The 27654-nt window shown below is 37.3% G+C and overlaps 1 protein-coding gene across 1 annotated transcript in view; it reads right to left on the reverse strand.

Annotated features, from left to right (window-relative positions):
- LOC107590730 (short transient receptor potential channel 5-like) overlaps nucleotides 1-27259 on the reverse strand; it is a 78416-nt gene extending 51157 nt beyond the window's left edge. Inside the window, exons 1-2 of the mRNA XM_016279641.1 lie at nucleotides 27082-27259; nucleotides 7872-8266 (exon numbers count right to left, since the gene is read on the reverse strand). Coding sequence (XP_016135127.1) covers nucleotides 7872-8258 — 387 coding nt within the window. The 5' untranslated portion in view covers nucleotides 8259-8266; nucleotides 27082-27259. The remainder of the gene's footprint in view (nucleotides 1-7871; nucleotides 8267-27081) is intronic.
- Between the last annotated feature and the right edge of the window lie 395 nt (nucleotides 27260-27654).

Consider the following 27654-nt stretch of genomic DNA (forward strand, 5'->3'; position numbering starts at 1 on the left):
TGCCAAGTCCTGCTGGAAAATGAAATCAGCATCTCCATAAAGCTTGTCAAGAGAAGGAAGCATGAAGTGCTCTAAAATTTCCCGGTAGATGGCTGCGTTGACTGTGGACTTCAGAAAACACAGTGGACCAACACCAGCAGATGACATGGCAGCCCAAATCATCACTGACTGTGGAAACTTAACACTGGACTTCAAACAAAACATGGTTTCTGTGCCTCTCCACTCTTCCTCCAGACTGTGGGACCTTGATTTCCAAATGAAATGCAAAATTTACTTTCATCTGAAAAGAGGACTTTGGTCCACTGTGTTGTCTGAAGTCCACAGTCAACGCAGCCATCTACCAGGAAGTTTTAGAGCACTTCATTGCTTCCTTCTCCTGACAAGCTTTATGGAGATGCTGATTTCATTTTCCAGCAGGACTTGGCACCTGCCCACACTGCCAAAAGCACCAAAAGCTGGTTCAATGACCATGGTGTTACTGTGCTTGATTGGCCTGCAAACTCGCCTGACCTGAACCCCATAGAGAATATATGGGGTATTGTCAAGAGGAAGATGAGAGACCCCAGACCCAACAATGCAGATGAGCTGAAGGCCGCTATCAAAGCAACCTGGGCTTCCATTACACCTGAGCAGTGCCACAGGCTGATTGTCTCCATGCCACGCCGCACTGATGCAGTAATTCATGCAAAAGGAGGCCCAACCAAGTACTGAGTACATGTACAGTAAATGAACATACTTTCCAGAAGGCCAACAATTCACTAAAAATGTTTTTTTATTGGTCTTATGAAGTATTCTAATTTGTTGAGATAGTGAATTGGTGGGTTTTTGTGAAATGTGAGCCAAAATCATCCCAATTAAAAGAACCAAAGACTTAAACTACTTCAGTCTGTGTGCATAGAATTTATTTAATACACGAGTTTCACAATTTGAGTTGAATTACTGAAATAATTGACAATGTCCATGACATTCTAATTTATTGAGATGCACCTGTATATTGTTGCTCTTTTGTTAGTTTTGACTGCTTTTATTGTCCTCATTTGTAAGTCGCTTTGGATAAAAGCGTCTGCTAAATGACTAAATGTAAATGTAAATGTAAATAATCACACTCAGCTTTAACATGATTTAAAGGGGTGGTTGACTGGTTTTGTTCTAGGCTTGATTGTGTTTATGGGGTGCAGTAACGTGTTCACGCTTCGTTTTTTAAAAAACGCATTATTTTTCACATAATTTACCTTTATTCTTCACCTCTCTGTCCCTTCTCTGATAAACGTGCTGATCATTTACTGCTTTTATGAAGCCCCCCTTCAGAAATAAGCAATGGATTCTGATTGGTTAGATAGTCCAGTGTGTTGTGATTGGCTAAACCGCCTCTAGTGCTCGTCTAGGCTTCCTGCCCCTCACCTCAGCGGCATGTGCTCCGGTTGTATTGTAAACAATGGCGTCATCTATATTGCTTATCAATTTGAGCCCGATTGAGACAGAGGATATTAGTGAAGAGCTCTTAATGGTATGTTTGTTTGTTGTTGTCTCCTACTTTTAGATATGCTGTTATTTTGTGAATGCTACTGCTCCTGTTAGCTTTTAATATACAGTTTTATCCTGATTAATGCTTTAATACAGTATGGCAACTGCACGCACGTCCATGTATAACACTTCTCATAGCTATGTGAAAATAACTGTATAAATGGAACAGAGCTGAGCTGATGATCTGAATGAGAGAGAGAGAGAGAGAGAGAGAGAGAGAGAGAGAGAGAGAGAGAGAGATGCAGAGTGTGTGCAGAGCAGGGGGACGCGAGGAACAGTATTAAAAACCGCCGCTTTAGAACATTGATTTTGAAACTTGTGAATCCATTAGAATCGTTAGAAGACAGAATCTTGATTCATATATGAAGATTTTTACATGCACCCCTAGTTTTCTCTTCCTCTTCTCTAATGCAGCGCAGCATGGCCTCGCCCCCTTCATTGCGTGTTCCCGAGGGCGGGGTTTATCAGGGTTTGTGACGTCATGAACCCGGGAAGTAACTCGTTGTAGTCCCTACGAGTTGTTTTTTTTTAGGCATTAAACTGCCATAATTTTAAAAGATGATATCTCTGTTTGCATTGAACTTTCAACTTCGTAACTTTGCAGATATTGTTTATGCTCAAACAGCAACATTACACACCAACTAACGTTAAAAAAGTGAAATCGCAATCAACCACCCCTTTAATTTTATTTTGATTAATTCTGCAGCCACATTTATTCATTTAAATTTTACATTCAATTTAATTATTAGCTTTTCATCAACTCACAAACCCCCAAGGGTTCACAAACCCCATTTGGAAAACACTGATCTACCCAGCGCAAATGTTAATTTGTGCAAATGTTTCCCAGAAACATTTATAAATGTTTTTATTCAGCCTGTCATCATCATACTTTTGCATATTAATGGGCCTATGCAGTTCATTTTTATATTAATATGTTTGATTGTAAGGACAGTTCTGTTTACTTATGTATGATAAACAATGTAAAATTGTAATATTGTTTACTTCCATACATGTGAACAATGTAAAATCTAGAACAAACTGGAATCACAGTTTTTTCATAGCATCCTGTTGATAACCACAAACAATGATTTTAACTCCTCCCTCAGTGTGTATAAACAAACTAGAAATATGTTTATAGTAAATAATACTGTTCACAGTGCATAATACACTTGCAACCAAGCCAGCAGCACTTTCTGTATTACCAAAACTCGTAAAGACCACAAAAAATAACTAGACAAGCTCAGCTTTCTTTCTATTGCTGACTTATTATTGAAACATGAAATTAGGATGCGACATTTTGAACATCCAATAATTTTTAGTTTAAAGGGATAGTTTGACATTAGGTTGACATTATGCAAAAAATTATATTCCATTAAACACACACACACAAAAACTGCTTGCTCAATTTACATAATTAAAATATGCTAATTCAGTACAATTCTTGAACATGCTGTCACAATTTATTTTTACTCCATGCAATCTGTCTAAATTAGTAAAACAGAAGTTTTGCTCAATCCAATAATCCTTTGAATTAATATTTTTCATTGGCAGTAACACTGCGTTACTGAAACTGGGCAGAGTTTCCAGCAAGCTTTGCATGGGACTGGGCAGGGAGAGTAAATGTTGAAATTAAGATTTATTTAATGTGTTTTGTGCAAAATGAGATAAGGGGCAGAATGTTTAGTGTTTAATGATCAGTTATTAGGGGACTGAAAAGAGTTTACATCAGAGTGGTGTTTTATGGAGAATAGTGGAACTTGAGTTGAGCACCTTGTTCACCTCAAGAATATATGGACTTGACAGCATAAATATAAAATAAATAAAAGAGTATAAATCTGAATGTTCACATACTAACTTTGAGCTTTGAGAACTGAAGTGTCTACGTGTGAGTGTGTCTACATGTGTTTGCAAATTACTTTAATATTAAGGAACCACTCTCCTCAGCTGAATCAAGTTCAGCAAAATAACTATATTTTTAAGTGAAGGAGAAGTGTAACAGAGTTGCTGTATATGAAATTATTTGAAAAAAAAAAAAAAGTTTCTGCAGAATCTGCATTTCCTGCTCAGCTTTACATCAGCTATTCACCTGTAGATGTGAGTGATTCTATATGCATCATTGATTCTACTCCTTAGAAAAGGCCTTTCATAACCTCAAGCACTGATAAATTCATAGTGACAGCTTTTGTGTGCAGTGGCTTCCTTCTGGCACCACGCTGTATAAATCGAACCTCGGTTCACAGTGAATACCGCTGTCACATGCCCGTTTTCATTGTATGTTAGCAGAACTCGCTTGAAGTTCCATTCCCCTTCATCCTCCACTGGCCACCAAACCAAGCATGCCGCAAAACTCGATCGATGAGAATACAGGAATGCAAGCTTTTCAGGTTAATCTTACCTTTGAATGATGGGAAAGATTAGAGGATAACAAAATGCAATCCAATAAAGATTTGTCGTGCTACGTGAGGTGAAATTCAAATCTGAAAGATAAATCTCTGCCATCTCATCTTTTCTATTAGCTTTGGAACACCCACTCATCCAAACACACATAGAGTACAACCACAAATATGAACAGTTCCCACCTGCATACACACAAACATCGATATGGCATTGCGTTTGTAGGAAGACACCGTCAATATGCATATGCAAACATTATATTTAGCCTATATGTACTGTGTCCTAACCAGGTGCACAGAGTTGGGAATCAAGAACTACTGGTACTTGTTATTCAGAATAGGTTTTATATATATATATATATATATATATATATATATACTGTATATATATATAACTACTTGTATATTTTAATGATTTTCGGTGCCATTGACAATCACAAAGTTCATTCTATCGCTGATGTGAGTGAAATACTGTACTAAAGAACCACACCATGAAAGCATTTCCTGCTCTGCAAACAAATGTACATTGCCACAGCAAGAAAAATTATGTTTTAGCAGAATTATGAGCTTATGAAAGAATGCAAAGACAATCTTTCTTTAGTGTTGTCCTCACATGCATCTGATTCACAATATGACTATTTTTAATCAGTTCTTCTTTTTAAAGAATCAGTCAAAAATACAAATTAATCTCAAACTCATGATTTATTGCATTAAGCTGTTTAAGCAACTTGCTTTCAGAACCAGTCAGATATCTATCAGATTAAAAACTATGGAGAAAAATATATTTAATAATAACAGATTTATTTATTTTTTACAAATTATTATTAGTAATAATAATATATTATTCATTTAAAGTTGTTGATTATATGAAGAGTTCAGATGCAAAAGCCTCTAAACGCCATGACATTTTTATCAGGTCCTATATTTATGTTCAGTTATTTCACTTTAATTGCATAGAAAAGGACCTATACATTGCCATTAAAGTAAAATTACTGAACCTAAACATAGCAGCCTGATAAAAATGCTAATTTTAGATGAAAATTTCAGATGGCACTTAGAGGCTTTTGCATCTGAACTCTTCATATACAGTATATCAAAACGATAATTTTTTTTAAATATTCTGCAAAAAAGAAAAGAAAAGCAAAATCAAAGTATTTTGAGAGTCTATAAAGACTCAACTACATCATTCACGGTGCTTCACTGGCCCTGTCCCAAATGGCACACTTCATGTGCACTTGCGGTCTTTCGGACTTACAATAGCTGCTGCGTGTGCGTGTCCGTTAAGTCCACGAGACCGTAGGGTGTCCAATTTGTCATTTTAGCTTTCAGAAGGGTGCTCGCAAGCGCCCTCTTTGCGACCGTTATGCGCCCTTGATGCACACATCTGCCGAGCCCACACGAGGCGAGCTCCGCAGCAGCTGACTTCTATCCAACAGTCAAAGTGGCCTTACGTCACGAAAGTGTGGCCCCAGAGGAAGACCGTGAAGGTTTAGCAGAGCAGATTTGTCTGATTGGTGAATTTTTCTTCACCGCATTATGGGAAATTTAGTTTTTCACCAGGAATTCCATTGTTAAAGGGGTGGTTCATTGCGATTTCACTTTTTTAACGTTAGTTAGTGTGTAATGTTGCTGTTTGAGCATAAACAATATCTGCAAAGTTATGAAGCTGAAAGTTCAATGCAAATGGAGATATCGTCTTTTAAAATTCTGGCAGTTTAATGCCTACAAAAATGGCTGGTAGGGACTACAACAAGTTACTTCCCGGGTTCGTGACATCACAAACCCAGATAAACCCAGCCCTCGGGAAAAGGCAGCAAAGGGGGCGAGGCCATGCTGCACTGCTTTAGAGAAGAGGAAGAGAAAACTAAAGGTGCACGTAAAAATCTGTTCTAGTATGAGACAACAACAAACAAAAAACATAGGCCTACCATTAAAAGCCGTGCTTGCACAGGTTCTGCACGATCCTCTTCAATAATATCCTCTGCTTCTCAATCAGGCTCAAACTGATAAGCGATATTAACGATGCCGTTGTTTACAAAACAACCGGAGCACATGCCGCTGAGGTGAAGGGCGGGATGTTTAGATACACACTAGAGGCGGTTTAGCCAATCACAACCCACTGGGCTAGCTAACCAATCAGAGCCCATCGCCTATTTATGAGGGCGGGGCTTCATAAAAACAGGAAATGATCAGACCGTTTCTCAGAGAAGGGACAGAGCTGTGTGGAATAAAGGTAAATTATGTGAAAAATAATGCAGTTTATTTTTAAACTAAGCATTAACACGTGTTAGACTGCACCCCATAAACACAATCAAGCCTAGAAAAAAACCCAGTGACCCACCCCTTTAAACACGATTCTTTGAAAAATATGTTGAAATAATGTGAAATAATGGCTTCAACAAAAGACTGTATGATTGATTAACAACCTCAGAGCTCACAAAAGGTCTGTCTTTAAAGTAGGGGTGTGAATCGTCACCGGTTTCACGATTTGATTCGATTCGATTCGATTACGATTATCAAGTCAAAGATTCGATTCGATATCACGATGCATCGCGATTATATCAAATTTATTTTGTGCATTTTATAAAATTATATAAGCAGGCTACTTTTTAAAATAATTACAAATTAATAATAAATCAAAACAATTGTTAAGAACTTAACCAAATAAATATAGCTTCAAAACATACAAGCAAAAATAAAGACAATTACAAGTGATAAACAAAAAGTACTTTCAGTATCTGAGAGTGCTTTAAGTGTCCGAAAGTTTACAGACGATCAGTTATGGGTTTTTCTTTTTTCCTCAGCATTATTGCTGTTTGATTATCACTGATGAGATCATAGACAGTGGCAGCTTTAATTGGCTGCATTCACACTAATGCACAGATATGGAAGCTTTAGCGTAAGTTCTACTAGGAAGACTTAATGCTGCGTCACGCATTATAATTAGATCTAGCCAATTGTCACTCGACACGAGAAATATAAAAGCTCTTTACTCACCTTTCCTTGTGTTTGCAGAAACTGACATTGATGTTCCCTTCCATCCTCCCCACCACCACCAGGTTGGCCCTGTCCACGCAGGGGGGTAGGCTCCACCCCTGCCTTCATCTCGGCAGTAATAGCTGAATCTTCAACCTACAGATTCAAGCTACGGATGGGGCCTACGCCAAAGAATTCAGTTTTTTTATGTCTTGGTTTTGTAAAATAAATTATTTCGAAACTTATCATCACCTCCTGAGTCTTTCTGGTAGAACTATTTAAACATATCAGATGTTTTGTCTTGTTCTGCAGGAAAAATCCATGATCAGTTTTTTTCCCACACTAAGCTTGGCTTTTCCAAAGTGTGCCCAGATCTCGATTTAAAAATAGTGGGTGCATTTTTAATACTCACGTGACAAGCGCGTATGCGAATGACGTCAGTAGGCTATAATCGATTATGGTCTATTACTGCATCGATGCAGAATTGTCCACGTCTGCATCGCAATGCATCGATGCAATGATGCAACGATTAATTTCAACACCCCTACTTTAAAGGTGTATAAGTACTACTTAAAAATCAATTTCCCTATGGAGAAAATAAATGGAATCTTTACTTCTGGAACCCGACTGTTGCATTCCATAAAGCATAAATTTGTTCTGACTGGCTGTGATTATGTCCTGTTGAGCAGCATTTTTTATATGGTTTTTAGTGTGCATAGACAAATTACTTGCCGCAAGAAATTTGTTGTATTGCACTTGGTTAGTACACAGTGTGAACCAGCTAAAATAATTAGCCAGGCTGGTCACCAACATATGTTGTGCTGGTATCCCTTCTTAACTAACTTATCCAACATTTGTCAGATCGAGTCTAGACTAAAGAATGCATAAATCAACCTGAACCATGACAGAAATGAATACTAGTGTAAAGTGTCTCTTTTCAGCAGAGAAAATGCATAAAAAAACAACACACATACAGACCTGTTTCTCTCCACTGGGTTTCCTGTGGGACAGCAGTAACTCTACGGCTCCCACCACTTCTTTGCGAATGGCGTAGAGCAGAGCATCTCCAGTGTTCACTCCATGATCCAGAAGCAGCTCCATCACCTCAAGGTTCTCATTCTCAATAGCGATTAGTAGCGCACTGCGGCCCAGCGGATCCACGCAGTTGACGTCAATGTTGTAATAGACCACCGCCTCACGTAGTGCATGCTGGACCCCTGCATAGTCACCCTTTTCTACGGCTGAAAGGAACGAGCGCTCCTCTGGAGACAGCTCTACCTCCGCCCGGACGATCTGTAGAGGGATTCTGTCCCGGTACGGAGAGTAGCTGCTTTTTTTGTAGTATAGATGTGACATGGGATTCATGATGGATGCTGATAGAAGAAGGGGGGGAAAACAGAGAAAGAGAAGCTGTAATACTTTAATATGCACTAACAAACAGGAAATGGGCACTTAATAAACAGTGAGTCAGCTTACATGCTGTTTGGCAGTGGAAATAGTATACATTTATAAATTATATATCTTATCATTCCACAGAAGTAATTTCTATGATCTTGAAATGGATTAAGATATGATTTTTGAAGTTTAACGTGAGGAAAATTCAATCATAGAAAAAAAAAAGAAGTGTACTTGTAGACAGATTAATAGGTGAGAAATTTAATTAATTTGATTATTTAATGAAAAATTAATAGGTGAACTTTATGTTCACTACATCTATTTTTAATAGGTTTCTGGGAGTGACTGATGTGTGTGTGTGTGTGTGTGGAAACATGAGGGTGTTATCACACTCTTTTGTCACTTTTGGTTTAGGGGAAGTCATTGTGGGAAACATAGGGGAAAGATGTGAAGAGTTTATATTTTATAATTATGTAATTTGAGAGCTAAATCCAGTGATAATTTGAATCATTATCACATTCCTTGTTTTACTGATATTTACATATTTGGGTCTTTGGTCTTTTTTTTGTCTGCTAGAACAGTATACAGAAGGATTCTGTGATTTGAATTAGAATCATATAAAGCTGCATTATGTGAATTGTTAAAATTAATATATAAATTTTTAGGATATTTTGATTTGTACATGGAATCTTATAAATTCACTAAAAAGATTTCTTCAGATTCATTCATTGATTCAATCTGCGAATCTTTCTGCAAAATACAGTACATTGTTACACCAGTAAGTGGCAATAATGACAAAGTCGTGCATAATCCTGTCTACAAATCTACAACAAACTCATTAATAGAGCATTAATCTATATAATCAATGACACATTATATAGACAGCATGAATGCTTCTCTCCTAAACTGACCAGAATCATAATCAGATAATCAAAAACTGATCAGCGTGGATACTGAAATGATGCAACACCATTTGCGTCAGAGTTGTATCCTGACAAATACATAACCAATCATCGTCATAGGTAAACCATTCAAGCCAATCAGCTTTCAGTATCACTTTAGAGAGTCATCAAACCTCTACAACAGGTGAAGAGAAAATTAACATTTAAAGGGGACGTCTAATGCTATTTCATGCATTCTGACTTATTTACACTGCTAACGAGTTGGATTCTCATGATAAACATGGCCAAAGTTTAAAAAAAACAATGGAGTATTTCTGTACCAAATACACTCCTTCAGGGTTCGTATAAGTTTTGGAAAGATTTTTTAGTTTATGGTCCTGTATGACGTCATAAAGTATGGGCACTTCTCCTGGAAGAGTATTTGTTTCTGTTTTATTTATGTCGATGTCACATCTTGCAGACGATCGCTACGCAAAATCTATTGTGCTCGTAACTCTTTAGCTCCGCCTATGGCATTTTTCCAGGAGCTCGACTGTTTTCGGAGAGAAGCTGTACAGCTGTATCTGTCTTATAAATCTGATAAAACTAAAGACTCTTCGATGCAGTACTACTCTATAGGTAATCAAGATTAACATGAGATTGGCAGAAACTGTGTTATGTCTCATTTAAACAAAATATTTATGAAATCCAAATGAATAAAGGCACATACAGGTGCATCTCAATAAATTAGAATGTCGTGGAAAAGTTCATTTATTTCAGTAATTCAACTCAAGTTGTGAAACTCGTGTATTAAATAAATTCAATGCACACAGACTGAAGTAGTTTAAGTCTTCGGTTCTTTTAATTGTGATGATTTTGGCTCACATTTAACAAAAACCCACCAATTCACTATCTCAACAAATTAGAATATGGTGACATGCCAATCAGCTAATCAACTCAAAACACCTGCAAATGTTTCCTGGGCCTTGCACTGAATTTATTTAATACACGAGTTTCACAATTTGAGTTGAATTACTGAAATAAATGAACTTTTCCACGACATTCTAATTTATTGAGATGCACCTGTATATAAATGGAACACCTTCTGCTCATTGCTGAGTAGATGTTAGACGGAATGTGGCTCTCCATTCATGTATAAATGTTTATACACTTTAAACGCTGATTTATTATAGTTTCAACTCAAGCGTTGAGTGGGTGATCTGCAATATTATAATGCCTCGTTAATTATATACTGTAGATCATGGGAATATCACTGGTCTACATGAGCACATAAATATATATTAATTCAACTTGCTTATAGCCCCTTTAAAGACAGTAAAGCATTCAATCGTTTCAAAACACTCCAGTGATTGAAAAATATAATTGAATGCAAGTAAATCACAATGATTCATTAACTTAAAAGATTGATTAAAACACTGATTCATTCATAAAACACTGATGGTTATTTTTCGACTGTGGGCAGTTTTGCACACTTAGGCTACTTCCTGTCACATGCACACACTTTCAAGTGGCCAAGATCAAAAGTATTAATACTTGGACAGGAGCAAAGTCAGACTACAAACCCGATTCCAAAAAAGTTGGGACACTGTACAAATTGTGAATAAAAACAGAATGCAATGATGTGGAAGTTTCAAATTTCATTTTATTCAGAATACAACATAGCAATATACCTCTAGTTTTGTTTTCTTTCAGCTGCGCTCCCTTTTCCGGGCTGCTCTCTATAAGGCACCAGTGTGCTCTTTATACCACGGTGTTGGAACTGTTTTCGTTAATCTTCTTTAAGTGAAAAAAGACCAACCGTATCTAGTGCTAGAAAAGAGAGTCCATAGTTTCTGTTACAACATCAAGTTTTTTGAGCTATTGGATTTGCTGAGGAATTGTGAAAAGTCATGTAGATTATTTACAAAGCAGTCTTTTGTTGTATAAATGATGGTTCTACCATATCCGTAACAATGAGTTGAGTTTGCAGCTTTAGCTTTATGGAGTATACACAAGACTAGATAATGATCCGAGATATCATCACTCTGCTGCAGAATTTCAACACCATTAACATTAATTCCATGTGACTGTATTAAATCTAAAGTATGATTACAACAATGAGTTGGCCCTGACACGTGTTGTCTAACCCCAATAGATTTCAGCATGTCTATAAATGCTGATCCCAATGCATCTTTTTCATTATCAGCATTGATATTAAAATCGCATACAATTAAGACTTTATCTGCAGCCAGCACTAACTCAGATAAAAAAAATCATCAAATTCTTTGATAAAGTCTGTATGGTGCCCTGGTGACCTGTATACAGTAGCCAGTACAAATGTCACAGGGGATTTATCATTAATTAAATTGTATCAACACCTCCCCCTTTACCTTTTGGATGTGGCTCATGTTTATAGCCGTAATCTTGGGGGGTAGACTAAGTTAAAGTAACGTAATCATCTAGTTTTAGCCAGGTTTCTATCAAACAGAGCACATCTAGGTTATGATCAGATCATTTACAAAAAGCGCTTTTGTAGAAAGGGATCTAATATTCATTAAGACAAGCTATATTTGTTTATTTGTATTATATCTGTTTTTTATTTGTTGATTATCGATTAAATTGTTACCCATAAATTGATTTGGACGTTTTTTTGTTTTGTTTTGTATTTGCTAGTTTGGGGAACAGACACAGTCTCTATAATATGATATCTAGGTGAAAGAGTCTTTATGTGCTGAGAATTAACTGGCTTCTGTTACTTGAGGCGGCTAGCAGATGATTGGTTTAGCCAGTCTGTCTGCTTCCTGACCTTGGCCCAAGTTAGTCATAGTCTAAGATTATGTGCCATATTTCTAGAGAGAAGAGCGGTTTGACAGTTTGCTATGTATCTCGTCAGCACAGTAAGCAGGGAGGGGACCAGAGCATATTACAGTGTCTGACATCGTATTGGCAAGTTCACACACCTCTTTAATGTTATTTTTAGTTATCTCCGACTGGCAAAGTCGAATATCATTAGTGCCGACGTGAATAACAATCTTACTGAATTACATTTAGCATTAGCCAGCACTTTTAAATTTGCCAAGATGTCAGCCACTCTGGCTCCCGGTAAACATTGGACTATGGTGGCTGGTGTCTCTATTTTCACGTTCCGTACAATAGAATTGCCAATAACTAGGGCACTTTCATCAGGTTTCTCAGTGGGTTTGTCACTGAGTGGGGAGAACCTGTTTAATGTTTTGATGCCTCCTCACAGTCATCTAGTCGCCCTGATGCAGTGGCTCTGCAACCGGAACCAAACAATGTACATCAGGACTTGCTAAGCTAGTCGCATCCAAAGCCATATCTAAGGCATTCTAGTACATTCTTACTATCCTCAATTAAATTTTGCATGAGTGTCTGTAGTTCTGAAATCTTCTCTGTCAGCCTAACTATTTCCCTGCATTTATCACATGTGAATCCCTCGCCGGTGACAGAGGATGCTACACTACACATATGGCAAACAGTGCAAGTGACAATAACAGGAGAAGAAGCCATGACTCACTGTGATTGTTAAATTATTTCTGACTTACCACAGTTGTTTGATGAACTCGTGAAAACGGAGAGAGAGAGAGAGAGAGAGAGAGAGAGAAATGGTAGGAAATGTGAAACGCAAATGGAAACGCGAAAGACAAGCTAACAGGCTAACGGAATGTCAACGCATTGCATTAGCAGTTTAAAATAAAAGTGAATGTCAAATTAGTCAAATATTGAAGTGAGATTAGTTGGGAAAACCTCTGATTATGCTTTACTAGCGTAATAAGTTTGCAAAATGTAAACAGTGCTTTATGGTTTCTGGTGTCACATCCTTCCCATGGTATTCCTGGTATCTTGACATGGAACTAGCTTTACATTTTTAGCTGGTCCTAACATTAGTTTAAAAACTGGATATAACTTTGGACACACAGGGTTGGTAAGAAATACTAAACATTAAACATTTATTGTGGTTGACCTGCTTGCCTGCTAGGCTGCTATTATGGTAATAAATAAATAGTTTTCTCACTCATTTATACAGAAGGGTGAAATTATTGTTTGTGGTAATCGACAGCATTTCACAGTTATGGCCCATAAACTCAACCTAGAATATGCCTTTAAGGAAACTCCACACAAGTGGCTGCTTTCTTTAGTGAGGACACATATTTCTTTGCTTTTTTTCTGTTTTTCTGCTTACGTGTATGGATAACATGCAATTTAGTATTGGTAAGAAAACCAGTGGAATATTCAAAAAGATTTACCAGTTTACCAGCAGTTTTGACAGTTCATCTTAACTCATTCCAAAGTGTACCGATCAGCAAGCAAAAAATATCCCACTAATTCCAGAATAAATGGGAAGACTTGAGTAATTACTGTGATTGACTCCGTGATGATGTTGCGTCTTGCTTTGATCTTCTTCTCTGAAGAAGATGAACAGACACACCAGGTGGCGTCTTCCATATGGTGTCGCTTCAACTGACACCACACATACACACACACTTATCAGCACACTCAGACTCATTAGCACCCAATTCACACTTTGCGTTGAATTTTATATTATGGGGTCTAACCGGTGTCTAATAGATGCAGATCCCCTAATGCACTCATAACATAGATTTCATGTTATCTGTAATGTGCACACTAATACCCTATGACTTAATTTATTAGCATTCTTTCAGCTTGTCAATTTATATAACTTAAAGTCAGAAATTTACCCTATTTATTTTCTGAATGGATCTTATACATTTTATTGTGAATGACCAATCCATACATGTTTTTTGAGCTTGTAATGTTTAATCAAAATGTCATAACTCCTGGTGAAATTTTAGAGTTCTCTTTGAGGACATATACTGGACTTAAGTCATTTACCTAGTCCACTTAAATCTAGGGATGCATTGATACCATTTTTTCTAAACTGATCAGATTCCGATACCAAAATTCTGAGTATCGGCTGATACAGATCCAATACCATTTTAGGGTTGCATCCTCTGACATCATGTTCTGTTTTTGGTTCGTTTAGATGTCTTTGCTCCATGTTGCATTCATATATCAGTCAAGCTGCACCAGAGTTTGTTAAAAGGTGGGTCTCATTCTGCTTGTTTGGTGCACCCCAAGGTTCAGATGGCAGCGATCACTTATTTGGTTGACCGCATTAACAGAGCAATTGCATCAGAATTTGTTTTAACCTAACTAAACCTGCCAAGTGTGAACATACCTTTACAGTTGACCTCAAGGTCACATTCAGATCTGCCTACTTTCAATCAACCAACAATGGATAAAACCAAGTCCCCTCCCTACATTTTTCTTTTCCGATAATTCACTCATTTTCACTCGGATGTACACATTCCATATATTAATATGGAATCAAAAAACAAATCACAATATGGAAGAAAATATCTGTACCTTTACATCACAACTTTACATCCTTTATAGAAAGAAAGAAAGTCTGTGGAAGCCAACAATGATTTTACCAAACAATACATCTCAACTTTCGCTCAATCTGAGTTCTTTTTCTCAGTTTCTCTAAATATCCACACCATGTTAATCCTATGCTGGTGAACACATCAGTGCACTTGCCCCCACTGCAGCTGGTACACCCACACAGCTCTCTGCTCCTTAATGCTAATTTTTAGATACTGGATAGGCACATGGTACAGGCAAACCTTTCCAGGATCAGTGCTGTTTTCAAAGTGGATCATGGTTGCTTTTAGGAAAAAAACGACCATTGTGTTAGAATACTGCTGTTTCTTCTAAATGAAAAGCAAAGGTTGTAGAAATTGTGAGAACTGAGAAGTGAGTTTTACATGCTTTCCTACAGAGAATTCCTACATGGAATCTGCTCCTGCAGAACTCAGATGAAAGCTCTGCTGATTGATAAAGAATTGAGACATTTGTCATTCACAAATTTGTACACATCCCCCGTGCCTTGCGTGTTTGTATATAAAATAAATTGGCTAATAACTACTAATAAATATGTAGTACCCTCTTTTACCATGTTTTATATATTTTATCAAGTCCCATGGTGATTTTGGTCGGTAACAATAGTTTATGATGACATTAACTATGCAATACAACAAAACATTGTTTTATCATTTGAGACATACAATGTTTTGCTCTAAAATAATTTTTGTTCTATATTTCTTTTAGTGCTGTCAAACAATTAATTGTGATTAATCACATCCAAAATAAAAGTTTTTGTTTGCATAATATATGTGTAGGCCTACTATGTATATTTATTATGTATATATGAGCCTACCGCTCTCATTCGGCACAAATCCAAATGTTTCCATATTCGCAATGTATTTGATTGCTAAACTATTATTTATTATGTAAACCAGGCTTTGTACTTAACGCGGATTGTACTACAGACTATTTTAATTAACGAGTGTATCTATATGTTTAGTTGACTGTATATTATTCTGATAATGAACAGGCTGCAACGTTTGCAATGCTGTATTGTGTGTGCATGAGAAAATATGTTGTTGTAACGTGCGTTACCGAGATTGTAACGAGTAACCTACAATATTACCCAAAATTTTATTAGTAATGCGTTATATTACTTGCGTTACAGGAAAAAGTAATATACTACTGTAATGTTGTTACTTTTGTAACGTTTCTCCCAACACTGTTTTTAAGTGCCGCTTAAAATCACAATGGCTTAAAGTTGCGATTGTGGAGGGGCGGAATTTAAGCGGACTAAATGATTGGAGAAATCCTGTGTATGTCACCTCCATTATCTCTAGTCTTTCAGCATCCCTCCACCACCCCGACTCCTCACCTTCAGCCCGTTCCTACCCCAGCAAGGGGAGGAACACTCGGGGGGAGCGCTCTGGGTCCGGGCTTAGACCTGAGCTCGGACCCCTCTCCCCGGACAGGGGGAGTACCCCGGGCTCGAGAGTAATTACCGAGCTCGGAGCCCTCTCCCCGGACAGCACGCCAAATACGCATAACCTTTACTCTGTTCATTATATGTAAGTGTGAACTCGTGAAAAGATCTATATCATGCATTTAAAAAAATAAATAGCACTGAGGAATTTTAATTTCGTGCTGATGTTGAAGGCCCCACCAAAGACAATAAGTATAATGGTAACTATAAAGTTTTAATAATCGTTCTAATTCTCCGAGAATAGGGTTATCTACAACTATAATGATAATGACACAGAGAAACAATACAGCTGGAATCATTATCAGAATGATTTTTCCAGCTGATGAATGATAAAAACATTGACAGCTAATCAGAATCCATCCTGCTTTAAAGTGCTGTAGAATTTAAAACAGCAGACAACAAAACTGCAGAGCACGCTTATGATTATCGTGCATTGGTGTGTATGCTAATATAGTTACCGTTATAGTCAGAGGCGTCATGCCCATTCAAAGTGATTAATATTTTCTATATTTAATACAATCACACCAGTGTAATTAGATCGTTCAGCACATCATATCATCAGCTGCTAAATTCAAATCTGCTTTCGCTGGCTGGCGCTGAGCCAGAGACAGACGAGTTTTTACAGCTCTGTATTATAACCAATCACACACGATTCAGTTGAGCTTATGAATGCAATGACCAATCAGACACGTTCAGATGAGTCATCACTAAATTGCCGGTGGTTTCTTCACTCTCTCGCTGACTGAATACCTCTTTCTGGCGAATTCTCTCGTCAGAAATAACAAAGTGCAAATGTGTGTATGAATCTGTAAGATATGAATTTCTCAGTGTAAACAGCTTCAGTGATTTTAATGGGAGTTTTTGAGAGTGCTCGAACTAGATTGTCAGTGAAAATGTTCTTTGATAATGTAAGTTCTTTGCTCTCTTTCTGTACAACGAAAGTGTTATGATTAGTAAACTTACTTGCAATGATTTTATTCGCATTAACTTTCAATGTTAAATTCACAATAAATATAAACTCAGTCGTATTAAAAATATGTTATGGCATGACACCCATATCTGTTAATAATTTTTTTTATGCATTTAGCAGATGCTTTTATCCAAAGTAACTTACAGTGCATTCAGGCTTCTAACGCAATGCTCTACCACTGAGCCACAGGAACACCTGAATTAAGTAAACAGACAGGTTTTTTATGCATAGTTAATAGATTAGGTTACTTTGACCATCGCCCACTATAATAGATCAACATAATCTATAAAGGTGAGAATGAAGATATTTCATGAAAATGCAGTTAATGCGTTTGGGGGAAAAATAAAACATAAGTGTTGTTGTGGCTGCTGTGTGTCACATGACAACCCCACACCTACTCGTGCCCCCTCAAAAATAATGAGTGCATGGTTATAGGTTATAGTTATTGTTTTTGGGCCTTAAGTCTGCAAATAATTTTTTGGGTCACAATATGTCATATATCCTACCTATTGACCAGCAAAGAAAGAAATTCTTGCTTTGGCCTTCTTTTACTTTCATGTGGTTGCTGTGCAGTACAGTGATTTCAAACAATCGATGACCCTTCCTATAAACTTTACCCTGCTTCTAATCCGGAGGAGAAGATAAAGGGAAGGCATACGTTGGACAGCCCCAGTGACTCCTCTACAAAGCACCACTCTGACCGCGCAATTATCTCTGCAGTCTAATTGCAGATGGTTTAATTGTGTAATTAATCTATGGTTCTCAGTCCGCTAAGGGCTGCTTATCTCTGAGGAATATCATTAGAGTATAAGCTGGGCTAACATTAGCTGATAAATTAGACGTAAACTAAGTGTGCAGGACAATCCCCAGTGATACATCTGAGAAAGCTTCTCTGGTTGGACTGAGAGCCATTCCGGAGTGCCTGAACTCAGTGATACTTCCTTCCATAGCATCTACCAAAATGATTGATTTACTGATAAACCATTTGATCTGAAACTGTTTTTACAGTACCATTATGTGAAGTATTTAAAAGAAAAAAACAGGTCACTGATCACATGTAAGCGTCGACTACATTGTGGCATTGACGATTTTAAATCCATTAATTTTGGTCTGTTTGTGCAAAATGTAGATCATAAGATTTTGCAAAAACTCGCTAAGACGGTTATAATTTGAGTTCAGGATATCATTATTAAGCAGAAAAGAGATGTCAAATACTAAGACATTCTGAAATTCATCTACATTTCTCAAATCAACTTTAAGTAAATTTTTTCTGCTAATAATATAATTTCTCATTTTAAACATGCAAAATAGCAAAATTTTTACTAGTAGTCTCAGGCTTTTTAAAAACTCACTGTAATATTGTCTTGCTCAAATAGCTTTTTGTTTCCCCTGTTTTTAAAGAAAAACAAGAGTCACAAAAGAAACACACTGTGCTCTGAGGGGAAATAAATTTAACTTGTACGATCAATGAAAAGCCGCTGACGAGGTCCGAATGGGCACACTGATTAAATCAATACATCGACGAGTATTTTCCAGACTGGATCAGACAGAGAGTATTGATCTTTCAGGAGAAACCTCAGGAGAATAAAACACAGACGTTTATAAGAACACTTTTGGGCTTGTCTGGTCCTTTGAGATTAGTAAATTAATAAAAAAATGGCCTGACACAGCACAATTGTGTTTTAAGAATAATTTCATTGAAATACGGGAAGCAGGGAGATTAGCACATACTGCTTGAGTCGTAACTAAAGAAACAGGCTGGCATGGATGCCATGCAACTGGGTAGACATGTACGGGTATTAGAGGCATCAGAAACAAGCACGCCATCTCAGCGGCTACAAAACAGCAGATTGTGAAGGATGGCACGTTTACGCCACTGTAATCCAATTAAACTCTTTTCTGTGCTGTGTGTGTTTAGAAAGAGACAGTCTGCAGGAAACCCGTCTAAGATAAATATGAAACTGTAACATTTTTAAAAGTCTATCTATCTATCTATCTATCTATCTATCTATCTATCTATCTATCTATTTATCTCTAAATCACTTTAGTACAGTGCTTAACAATGGCTCAGAACACCTTGACAACAGTCTAGCAACTACAACCTGGTAAAGGATGAACATTACACTTTTTTTTAAATTGTTTGTTAACAACAACTGAGTTTTTTATTTTTTGACAAACTTTCCATTTCTAGCTTCCGTTATTTTTCTGCTGTCGCAACTTATCATCATGGTCAATTTGTCATGCCCTAGCAGCCCTACAGTTAACATTTAGAGGAAACCTCTGTCCTTTTACCATTACTCATTCGACAAACCCTAACGAACACTGATGGGCAGACGTATTATGAAAATTTAACAGGAAGGAAATATTTCCTCCTGTCAGATTCTCTAATAATGCAAAGCGACTGCTTGCCTCACCATTATATCTTTTCCTTTTAGCAAACCCACCAGTGTGCTCCACCCTCATGTCAGAAAACCAGGAGCAAACCCATGAGGGTGTTTGGGAAGCCTTTAAAATTGTATTTTTTGTAAATTGGTGGATTTAGTGGATTAGTGGATTAGTGGATATAAATTGTAAAATCTAAGCTCAGCAATCTCACATGATCCAAAACAAACTTACGAAAGACAAGCACGGAAACATCTCCACCTTGTCTAGTGTAAAGAATGCAAAGACTGGAAGGACTATGGCTGTTCTTCCCAGCATGCTTCCCATATAAACATGAAAAGCCCAGATCTAGCTTCTCCAATGCTTATCTGACAGGCAGGAAAGGGGCAAAACATTTTTTTTTGTGTACTAGCTGCTTTGCATTACATGCTCAAATATGATCAAAGATTTTCTTTTCTAGCTACTTTCCTGGCAGAAACGCCTGGAAATTTTGAAATGTGCTGTTTTCTCTAATTAGAGGCACTTATTATTGACTATTATGTGGTGAGGGTAAGTTATACATATACCATACTTAACTTTCTATGCTTTATTATTTTTTCATTAGTCGGCTGCATGAACAAAATCCAAAGAATCCTGCAAAGCCAATCCTGCTCTAAATTCAGTCACATCCGTGTGCTTCTGTACAACAGATACTATTTTCTTATTAATCCTCAAGTGAATGTATTCCCAACAGCCTATCTCCAGTTTAACCTTTTAGTTTAATAGATAATTAACAACCCATAGTCTCCCTTGCGTTTGTAACATGCACACACACGCAAACACAATCTTCTATTATTTATCCACATCAACAAACTCGCTGGTCTATGGAAAGGCTCTTTAATTCAGCAGCGGTGATAATTATGGGAGAGAATAAGCCATGAGTGAGTTCATCTTGTGAGTCATTTTCAGGGTTAAGAGCTGTTTGCCGTGACATATGGTGATGCTGTGTGGCAGTGATGTAAAGCATCGGTGTGAGAGTTTAATATGCCAGGCACATTGAGTTACTCTCCTCTCCGTGAACTTAGGCGATACTTCAAATCCATGCTTTTGTCATGTCTAAAGAATGTGTCATCAGTGTGAGATGGGATCAAAGTTTCTGTTTTGTGTGTCTGAAGCACTGTTCCACAACCTAGCGAGCTTCTAACGCGGCATCCTAAACAGCATGGGAACTCAAACATGACTGATTTGGAGCGCTCTAAGGCAAATCCATGAGCCATACCAATAGCTTGTCTCGCATGAAGCACATGGGAGATTTGACTCAATACTGACCCACTGGAGACATTAGCATGATACTCTAATAAGCATTAAAAAAACATACACACATTTTTGTAAAATATTACTGTTCTAATTTCATTATAACTACTTTTATTGATACTTTTTCATATTGATTGTGGATCTGGAGCACATGATGCCTTATATACAGTAAGCACTAAGTTTTTATTGGATATTGTTCTTACTGCACAACTGTTTGTTTTAGCTGTTTTCATAATGTAGACAGAGCAATTGCATAAGTCTTTGGTGTTGATTTATAAATAAAAAGCCTATAATAAATCAGTACACTAGATGAGGTAAAATACACCATGTATGTGTCCACATTCTATTGATTTGTGCTTACTGGAGAAAGTGCAATACCTGAAATGCAAAAGTAAATTTCTCAAATGACAATTCATTACGATTATAATTTTGAGAAATGTTTTTTTTTTATCAGTTTAACCATTATACAGAATGATGAAAATGTGACTAATATTTCATTGACTAAAAAACCTGACTAAAATGCTCATTTGAATAAACAAAAACAGGACAAGTTTGTCTAAATATGATAACTAAAATGTACATTTGAGTAAGACGAAGACTAAATAAAAAATGGCTGCCAAAATTAATACTGCTGTACGGTTAATTAATAATAATCTTATTGCTAAAATGTCAAGTTTTCATTGACTAAAACTAGACTAAAATACTTCAGGTTTTCTTGGACTAAAACTAGACTAAATTTAGTCGACTAAAACTTGACTAAAACTAAATAGGATAAGGTTGACTAAATATGATAAAAACTAACAAGGACATTTTAGCCCGGGACTAAGACTAAAATGAAAATAGCTGACAAAATTAACACTAGTTGGAAGTGTGAAGTGTGACTTTGTGCCTGGCATTTGTGTTTAAGGGAATTTTTAAATTATGCAGTACTGTAATTAAACATTTTTGGATGATTTAAGTAAAATTTGATAAAAAAATTACATATGCAATCTAAGCACAGAGGGCTACTACTTACAAAATCTTGTCCGCATGGAAACACTTAAGATAGGACAGGTCAGTAATTTTTGAGCATTAACAAAGAGTAAATAAATGAATAAATACATACATACATACATTGCCATTATATAAATGTAAATAAAGTACCAATGTATGTTTTCATAAGCAGGCAAGATAGCATGAGGCATTTAAAAGGATCCATTTTGAAATCACATGGACCAATCATTAATCAACTTTAGATATAAATGTGACAATAATCACATCCATCAATGCATCCAAAGCATTTTTATAATGACCAAAACAGTAGGTACATTCAGCCAATAATCATTCCAATAATGGCACATTATTCTTGCTAAAGAGTACTGGCAGTTTCAGTAATGGGCTCTGATTTGATGTAAACCGCATAAGCAGCTTGTATGAGTCTGGGCCTCAGTGGAGGTGACTTCTGCTGGTCTCAAACACTCAGTCACCACAAAGCGAGACAGCATAAGCCACCAGACACCCTGCAATTCAATTAGATTTATTATCTTCTCACAAAGTAAATCTGACCTTCTCCCTTTTGTCCGTATTTATCTCTTTCCTTCTTTTTCTCACAGTTTTTAACTGTCTTAATCTCTTTACATTTTGAAGAATCTGTGCTTTACTTGTTACCAATAAGTCTATTCCATCATCTTCTTGTCCTGAATGATGCCAAGGTGACAAAATAAGCAAGAGAAATCCAGGATAAGAGGTCTGGGGGACTTTTCCTTCAAGGACTCTTTACCGTCCTTAAAATCACTTACACTACTGTAGCTGCACTGTACAATAAGAATTTGATGATTATTCTGAGAAAAGCATGACAATCCACTTTTGGAGATCTGTGTGTGGGCCAGTGAATACACACCTGTATTTGCCTAAGTCCCAAATCTGTTTGTCTTATGTAATGCACCATTAAGCGGTGTAATCTTATTTGAGAGGCTAGGTCAGTCACTTATAATCAAGGGCTTGAAAGGTTGGACCCTGATGGGTCCTGTGCAATTTCATTACAACCCTGGAGATGAAAAACTGGGGACAAGGTTAAATTGATCCCCAGAGACATTAGTCCAAATAAACCCTGGCTTACAAACTCAATGCGTCTCTTATAGACCAACAAACTAAACGTAATACAGTAAAGATTTTTTTTGGACACCTCCTAATAGTGTTGCTCACACCAATTTCTTTTCTCCCCCTGAGCTCCCTTGAGGCAATGAGCATGGACAGTTCATTTGAGACAAACCTTGTCTGCTGCCTCCCTTTTGTTTGCACTCAAAACAGCACCTGGAACGAGTGTATAAACTGGGGTCACACTCCTCAGCCCTCAGAGATGAACAGACATAATTTATCATCCTGTAGCGTTAAGTCTTAAAGGGGTCATATGATGTTGCTAAAAAGAACATTATTTTGTGTATTTGGTGTAATGAAATGTGTTTATGCGGTTTAAGGTTCAAAAAACACATTATTTTCCACATACTGTACATTATTGTTTCTCGTCTATGCCCCGCCTTTCTGAAACGCGTCGATTTTTACAAAGCTCATCGGTCTGAAAAGCAAGGTGTGCTCTGATTGGCCGAATACCTCAAGCATGTGACGGAAATGTTACGCCCCTTAAAATATTGTGATGATGTCCAGTCAGGCCGGAGCGATGATTTAAAAACATGAAAATCCATTATAAACAAGGCATTCGTTGCATCCAGTGGGGACATAATTATGGATTATAATGACTTATAATAAGTGTATAATTAGTGTAAACATAAAACCATGTCTGCATTTGTGATTGGAGAAATGACAAACAACAAGCCCTACTCTACACTGGCCAAAAAACTTGCTTTAAATATAAAAAATATAAAATATAAAAACTCTTTAAATATAAAAAACATACTTACAGTCTGTGTGTCAGAACAGCCGGCATTGTAGTCTACTCTACCAGGATCAGGAAACTGTCCTCCATAAAATGTACGGCACACATCTGAATATTTGGGTTGAAGTGTTCTGGAACAGTGTTTCTAGTCGTGTCATTTTTGGAAGGCCAAACAAAGTAGTTTCGCTTTCACAACGAAACACAGCGTCACACACGGTGGCCTACAGTGAGCAGAGGCCAGGGGCTAGAGTGAGGAACGGCCGGCGGGCTGAGTGAGCAGAGGCGGCGGGCATGATAACGGCACGGCCGGCAGATTCGATGAAGGAGGCTTGCGGCAACCACATGTGACGAACCCGGGCTGTACTCTGCTTCGTCCACGGTGAAAGCCGATCCTGCGATTCACAGCGCAAAGTTGTTGTATTTCCTCAGCAAACAGCACAGATCAGCTCTAGGCATGATGAAGCAGAAATCGTCCTCTTTTGGAAGGCCAAACAAAGTAGTTTCGCTTTCACAACGAAACACACAGTGCTTTCACGACATGTCGGCGGCAACAATACTACAGCGAGAATAAAAGTTACGCCTTCCTTCTTTGTGTGAACATTTGGGCGGCGTTATGCAAATCTTCCCACATAGTGACGTAGATATGTGGGGGCATGTTATAACGAGCCGTTTTAGGTAGGCGTGGCTGACTCTTAAATTTTATAAAGAATATCTCTTTGGATTTGAGACTTTAGTCTTTGCAACTTTACAGATATTCTTTATGCACCAAGAGCTTGTAACACTCCAAAGAGAAAGAAAAAAAATTGAAATTGCATCATATGACCCCTTTAAGGTTTCTGTACACTGTACACTGTATCTGCAGCATAAAATGACTCATAGTATCCAATCCAGCTGTGGTGCTCCTTTTTTGGTTAAGTGAAATGCAACATCAGAGAAGCATTAAATTGTTTAGATTTCATCATTTATAATCTTTGTGTTTACTTACTTTTTTCTGTTAATAATTTTTATTATTCTATATTAATAATTTCATTTTTAAAACATTAATGTAATAACTTTATTTCTGCATTTATATTATCTGGATAAATGGATTTATACATGAACAGTTTGTGTAAATGCATTAAAGGAATAGTTCACCCAAAAATGAAAATTTGCATAAAATTGTCTCACCCGCAGGTCATCCAAGTTGTAGATGAGTTTGAATGGGTGCTGGCAGGATGAGAGGCCATACAGCTAATAAAAACATCACAATAATCCAAAAGTAATGCAAGTAATCCAGAAGCTGCATGTTTGTAATAAACAAATCAATCAAGATTAACTTGCTAACGGCTAAAATAAGAGTCCTCTGTCAGTAATATTGCCTTCTCCAGTGAAAAAGTGATCTTGTATGAATCAGGAGAGAAATATGAACAGATCAAGCCCTGTTTACAAGTGAAAACAAATGCAGAAAGAACAGTTCTAAACAAATATATCTGTTGAGTTTGATGTGAGAGGACAACAGGGGATGGACTTTATCACTGGGGAAGAGTTATTATGGATTATGGACCCGTATTTTGGACAGAAGTGACAGTTTAAAGTTAAAATGCCTCAATGATTGATTTGTGTCTTACAAACACACAGCTTTTCACTTCACAAGATGTTAATTGATGGATTGTAGTCATGTGGATTACTTGTGGATTATTATGAAGTTTTTATGGCACCCATTCACTCCAGAGGAGTGCAAGTGATGCTAAATCTCTCCAAATCTGTTCGGGTGAAGAAACAAACTCATCTACAGTACATTTTGGATGGCCTGAGGATAAGTAAATGTTCTGCAAATGTGAATTTTTGGGTGAACTATTCCTTTAATTCATGCCAAAAAGTATGATAATTGTCTACAACACCATTAGTCTAAAAAGTTGAACTCAAACCTACACTGCAGCATTAGGACTTGTTTAAGATGATGAAACCCAAAGACACAAGACGCACGCCATTAGTCTAATGACCAATGACTAATGATAATAAAGTCTAGATCCAATTACTAACCAGAACATAAATGTTGCAACAACTATCATTTGCATCGTTGATGACAATTGCCCTTGAAATATTACTAAGCTTCCCCAAATCATTAAGAATCTGCATTAAAAACAATTCATTATACTGTTCAGACTTAATAGTGTTGTTCACACCAATTTCTTTTTTTCCTCAGCTCCCTTGAGGTGCTGAGCAATCTATCGGGACAATCCCTGTCTACTTCCCAACCTGTTTCCACACGTACAGTAACAGCGCCTGGAACGAGTGTATAAATCTTTGATCACAATCTCCAGCCCTCAGAGAGCAGCGGGTATCAATAATTATCCTGTAGCCAGCAGAGCCTGCTTAGCAAGTCTTACATGCATTAATGCATGTAAGAAAAGAAAAAATTACATGACCATTATAATTTGGCATTTTGAATAAATGACAATACGGTAATAAGACAGACTGATGATTCGTTTGACCAATATTTGTCCTTATATTCACTCTTTTCAACTTATTAGATCTCTATCAGTAAATGATGCCATTTGATTGATCACTATGAAGAAGCAGCCAAAAACAATATTTACAAGTACAGCAACTTATTTAATACACAGTTTGGATAATTACTTTTGACTCTTTTATATAACAGCCATTCATTTTCAAGTGAGAAGTGTATTGTTTCAGATTCAGACAGCCCTAAACAAAGATCAAAATAAATCTGCCACCATCTAGATTGCAAACAACTTTGAATAAATCATCATAGTAATATAACATTATTCGGAATGAATATTATTTTGTAGTTGTTTTAAGATGATTAATTATTGTAGAAAAAAGCAAAAATATAATAATTAAAAATCTGTTCTGCATATTGGTTATTGGACACTTTAAACATCAAAAATAATCTGTATTGGTATAGTCATCAAAAACCAATATGGTGTGATCTCTAAGTTGAACTCAACCCAACACTGCAGCATTAAGCATCCATTCTGTTCTGCATATTGGTTATTGGACACTTTAAACATCAAAAATAATCTGTATTGGTATAGTCATCAAAAACCAATATGGTGTGATCTCTAAATTGAACTCAAACCAACACTGCAGCATTAATCATCCATGCAGTAACCAGCATCATTTAAGACGATGAAACCCCAATACACAATTACAACAAAATATTTAAGTTCTTAGAAGAGCTTTTAAGACAACAGAACATCAATGTTGTAGTAACTCTTATCGTCTGAATCATTGGTCTCAATATTTGCTGTCAAATCTCATGAAGCTTCCCCAATTCATTAAAATCTGCATAAACGCTTCATTTACTTTACAGACCAGTTTCATGGCTAGATGTGTGATTTGTCCATTCTTGTTGACCAAACGCACGCACTGACACTTGCAGATGTAGGTACGAAGGCGCTTGAGCGCTTTGACTTTTGCGACGCATCAAATGATGCTCGACAAAAGACGGGTTAGAACTTCAATGCGAATGTAACGAATCCCCGTATGGCGTCGCTTACCTGATGCGCCTTACTATGTGGATATTTAATCGCCTCTCGTTATCAAACAAGGGGTCTCTGAGGAGGGTGTTCCGTGGTCTTCTTATGTGGCTGAGGACTCTGGAATACTATTTATCATTGGCGTCCTCACGAGATCCTCATATTCCCCATGTAGAGCCAGTGGAACGCGTGCGGCAAATACAAGCCTGCTTTCGCACTATCTCACACATGCATTAACACGCACAGCACACACGCCCCAGTGGGCTCTCCACGCGTAAACGCCATGAGGAGCATTCCTGACTCCAATGCGCATTTCGTAGCTCCTATGCGCGCGGCTTACTTCAGTGTATTCAACCCAGCGCAGTTCTTACGCCACATAAATATTAAGGTTTAGCTAGCAGAAAGCCTGTTTATCTCACATTGCCAACGGACGCTAGACACAGGTGGTTTTGCGAATCTTCGACGTCTTTTTCCAAGAGTGCGGAGCGAGGAATATTTTTCAAAGGAACAAGTGTGTCTCGCGCTCGCATGGCGGCATCTTGTCTTCATATTGGGCTTCGCGGCAGCTGCAAAGATTCCAGCGTTCGCGCGCCG

Source organism: Sinocyclocheilus grahami, unplaced genomic scaffold (genome assembly GCF_001515645.1).
Source record: "Sinocyclocheilus grahami isolate Dianchi unplaced genomic scaffold, SAMN03320097.WGS_v1.1 scaffold132.1, whole genome shotgun sequence".
NCBI lineage: Eukaryota > Metazoa > Chordata > Actinopteri > Cypriniformes > Cyprinidae > Sinocyclocheilus > Sinocyclocheilus grahami.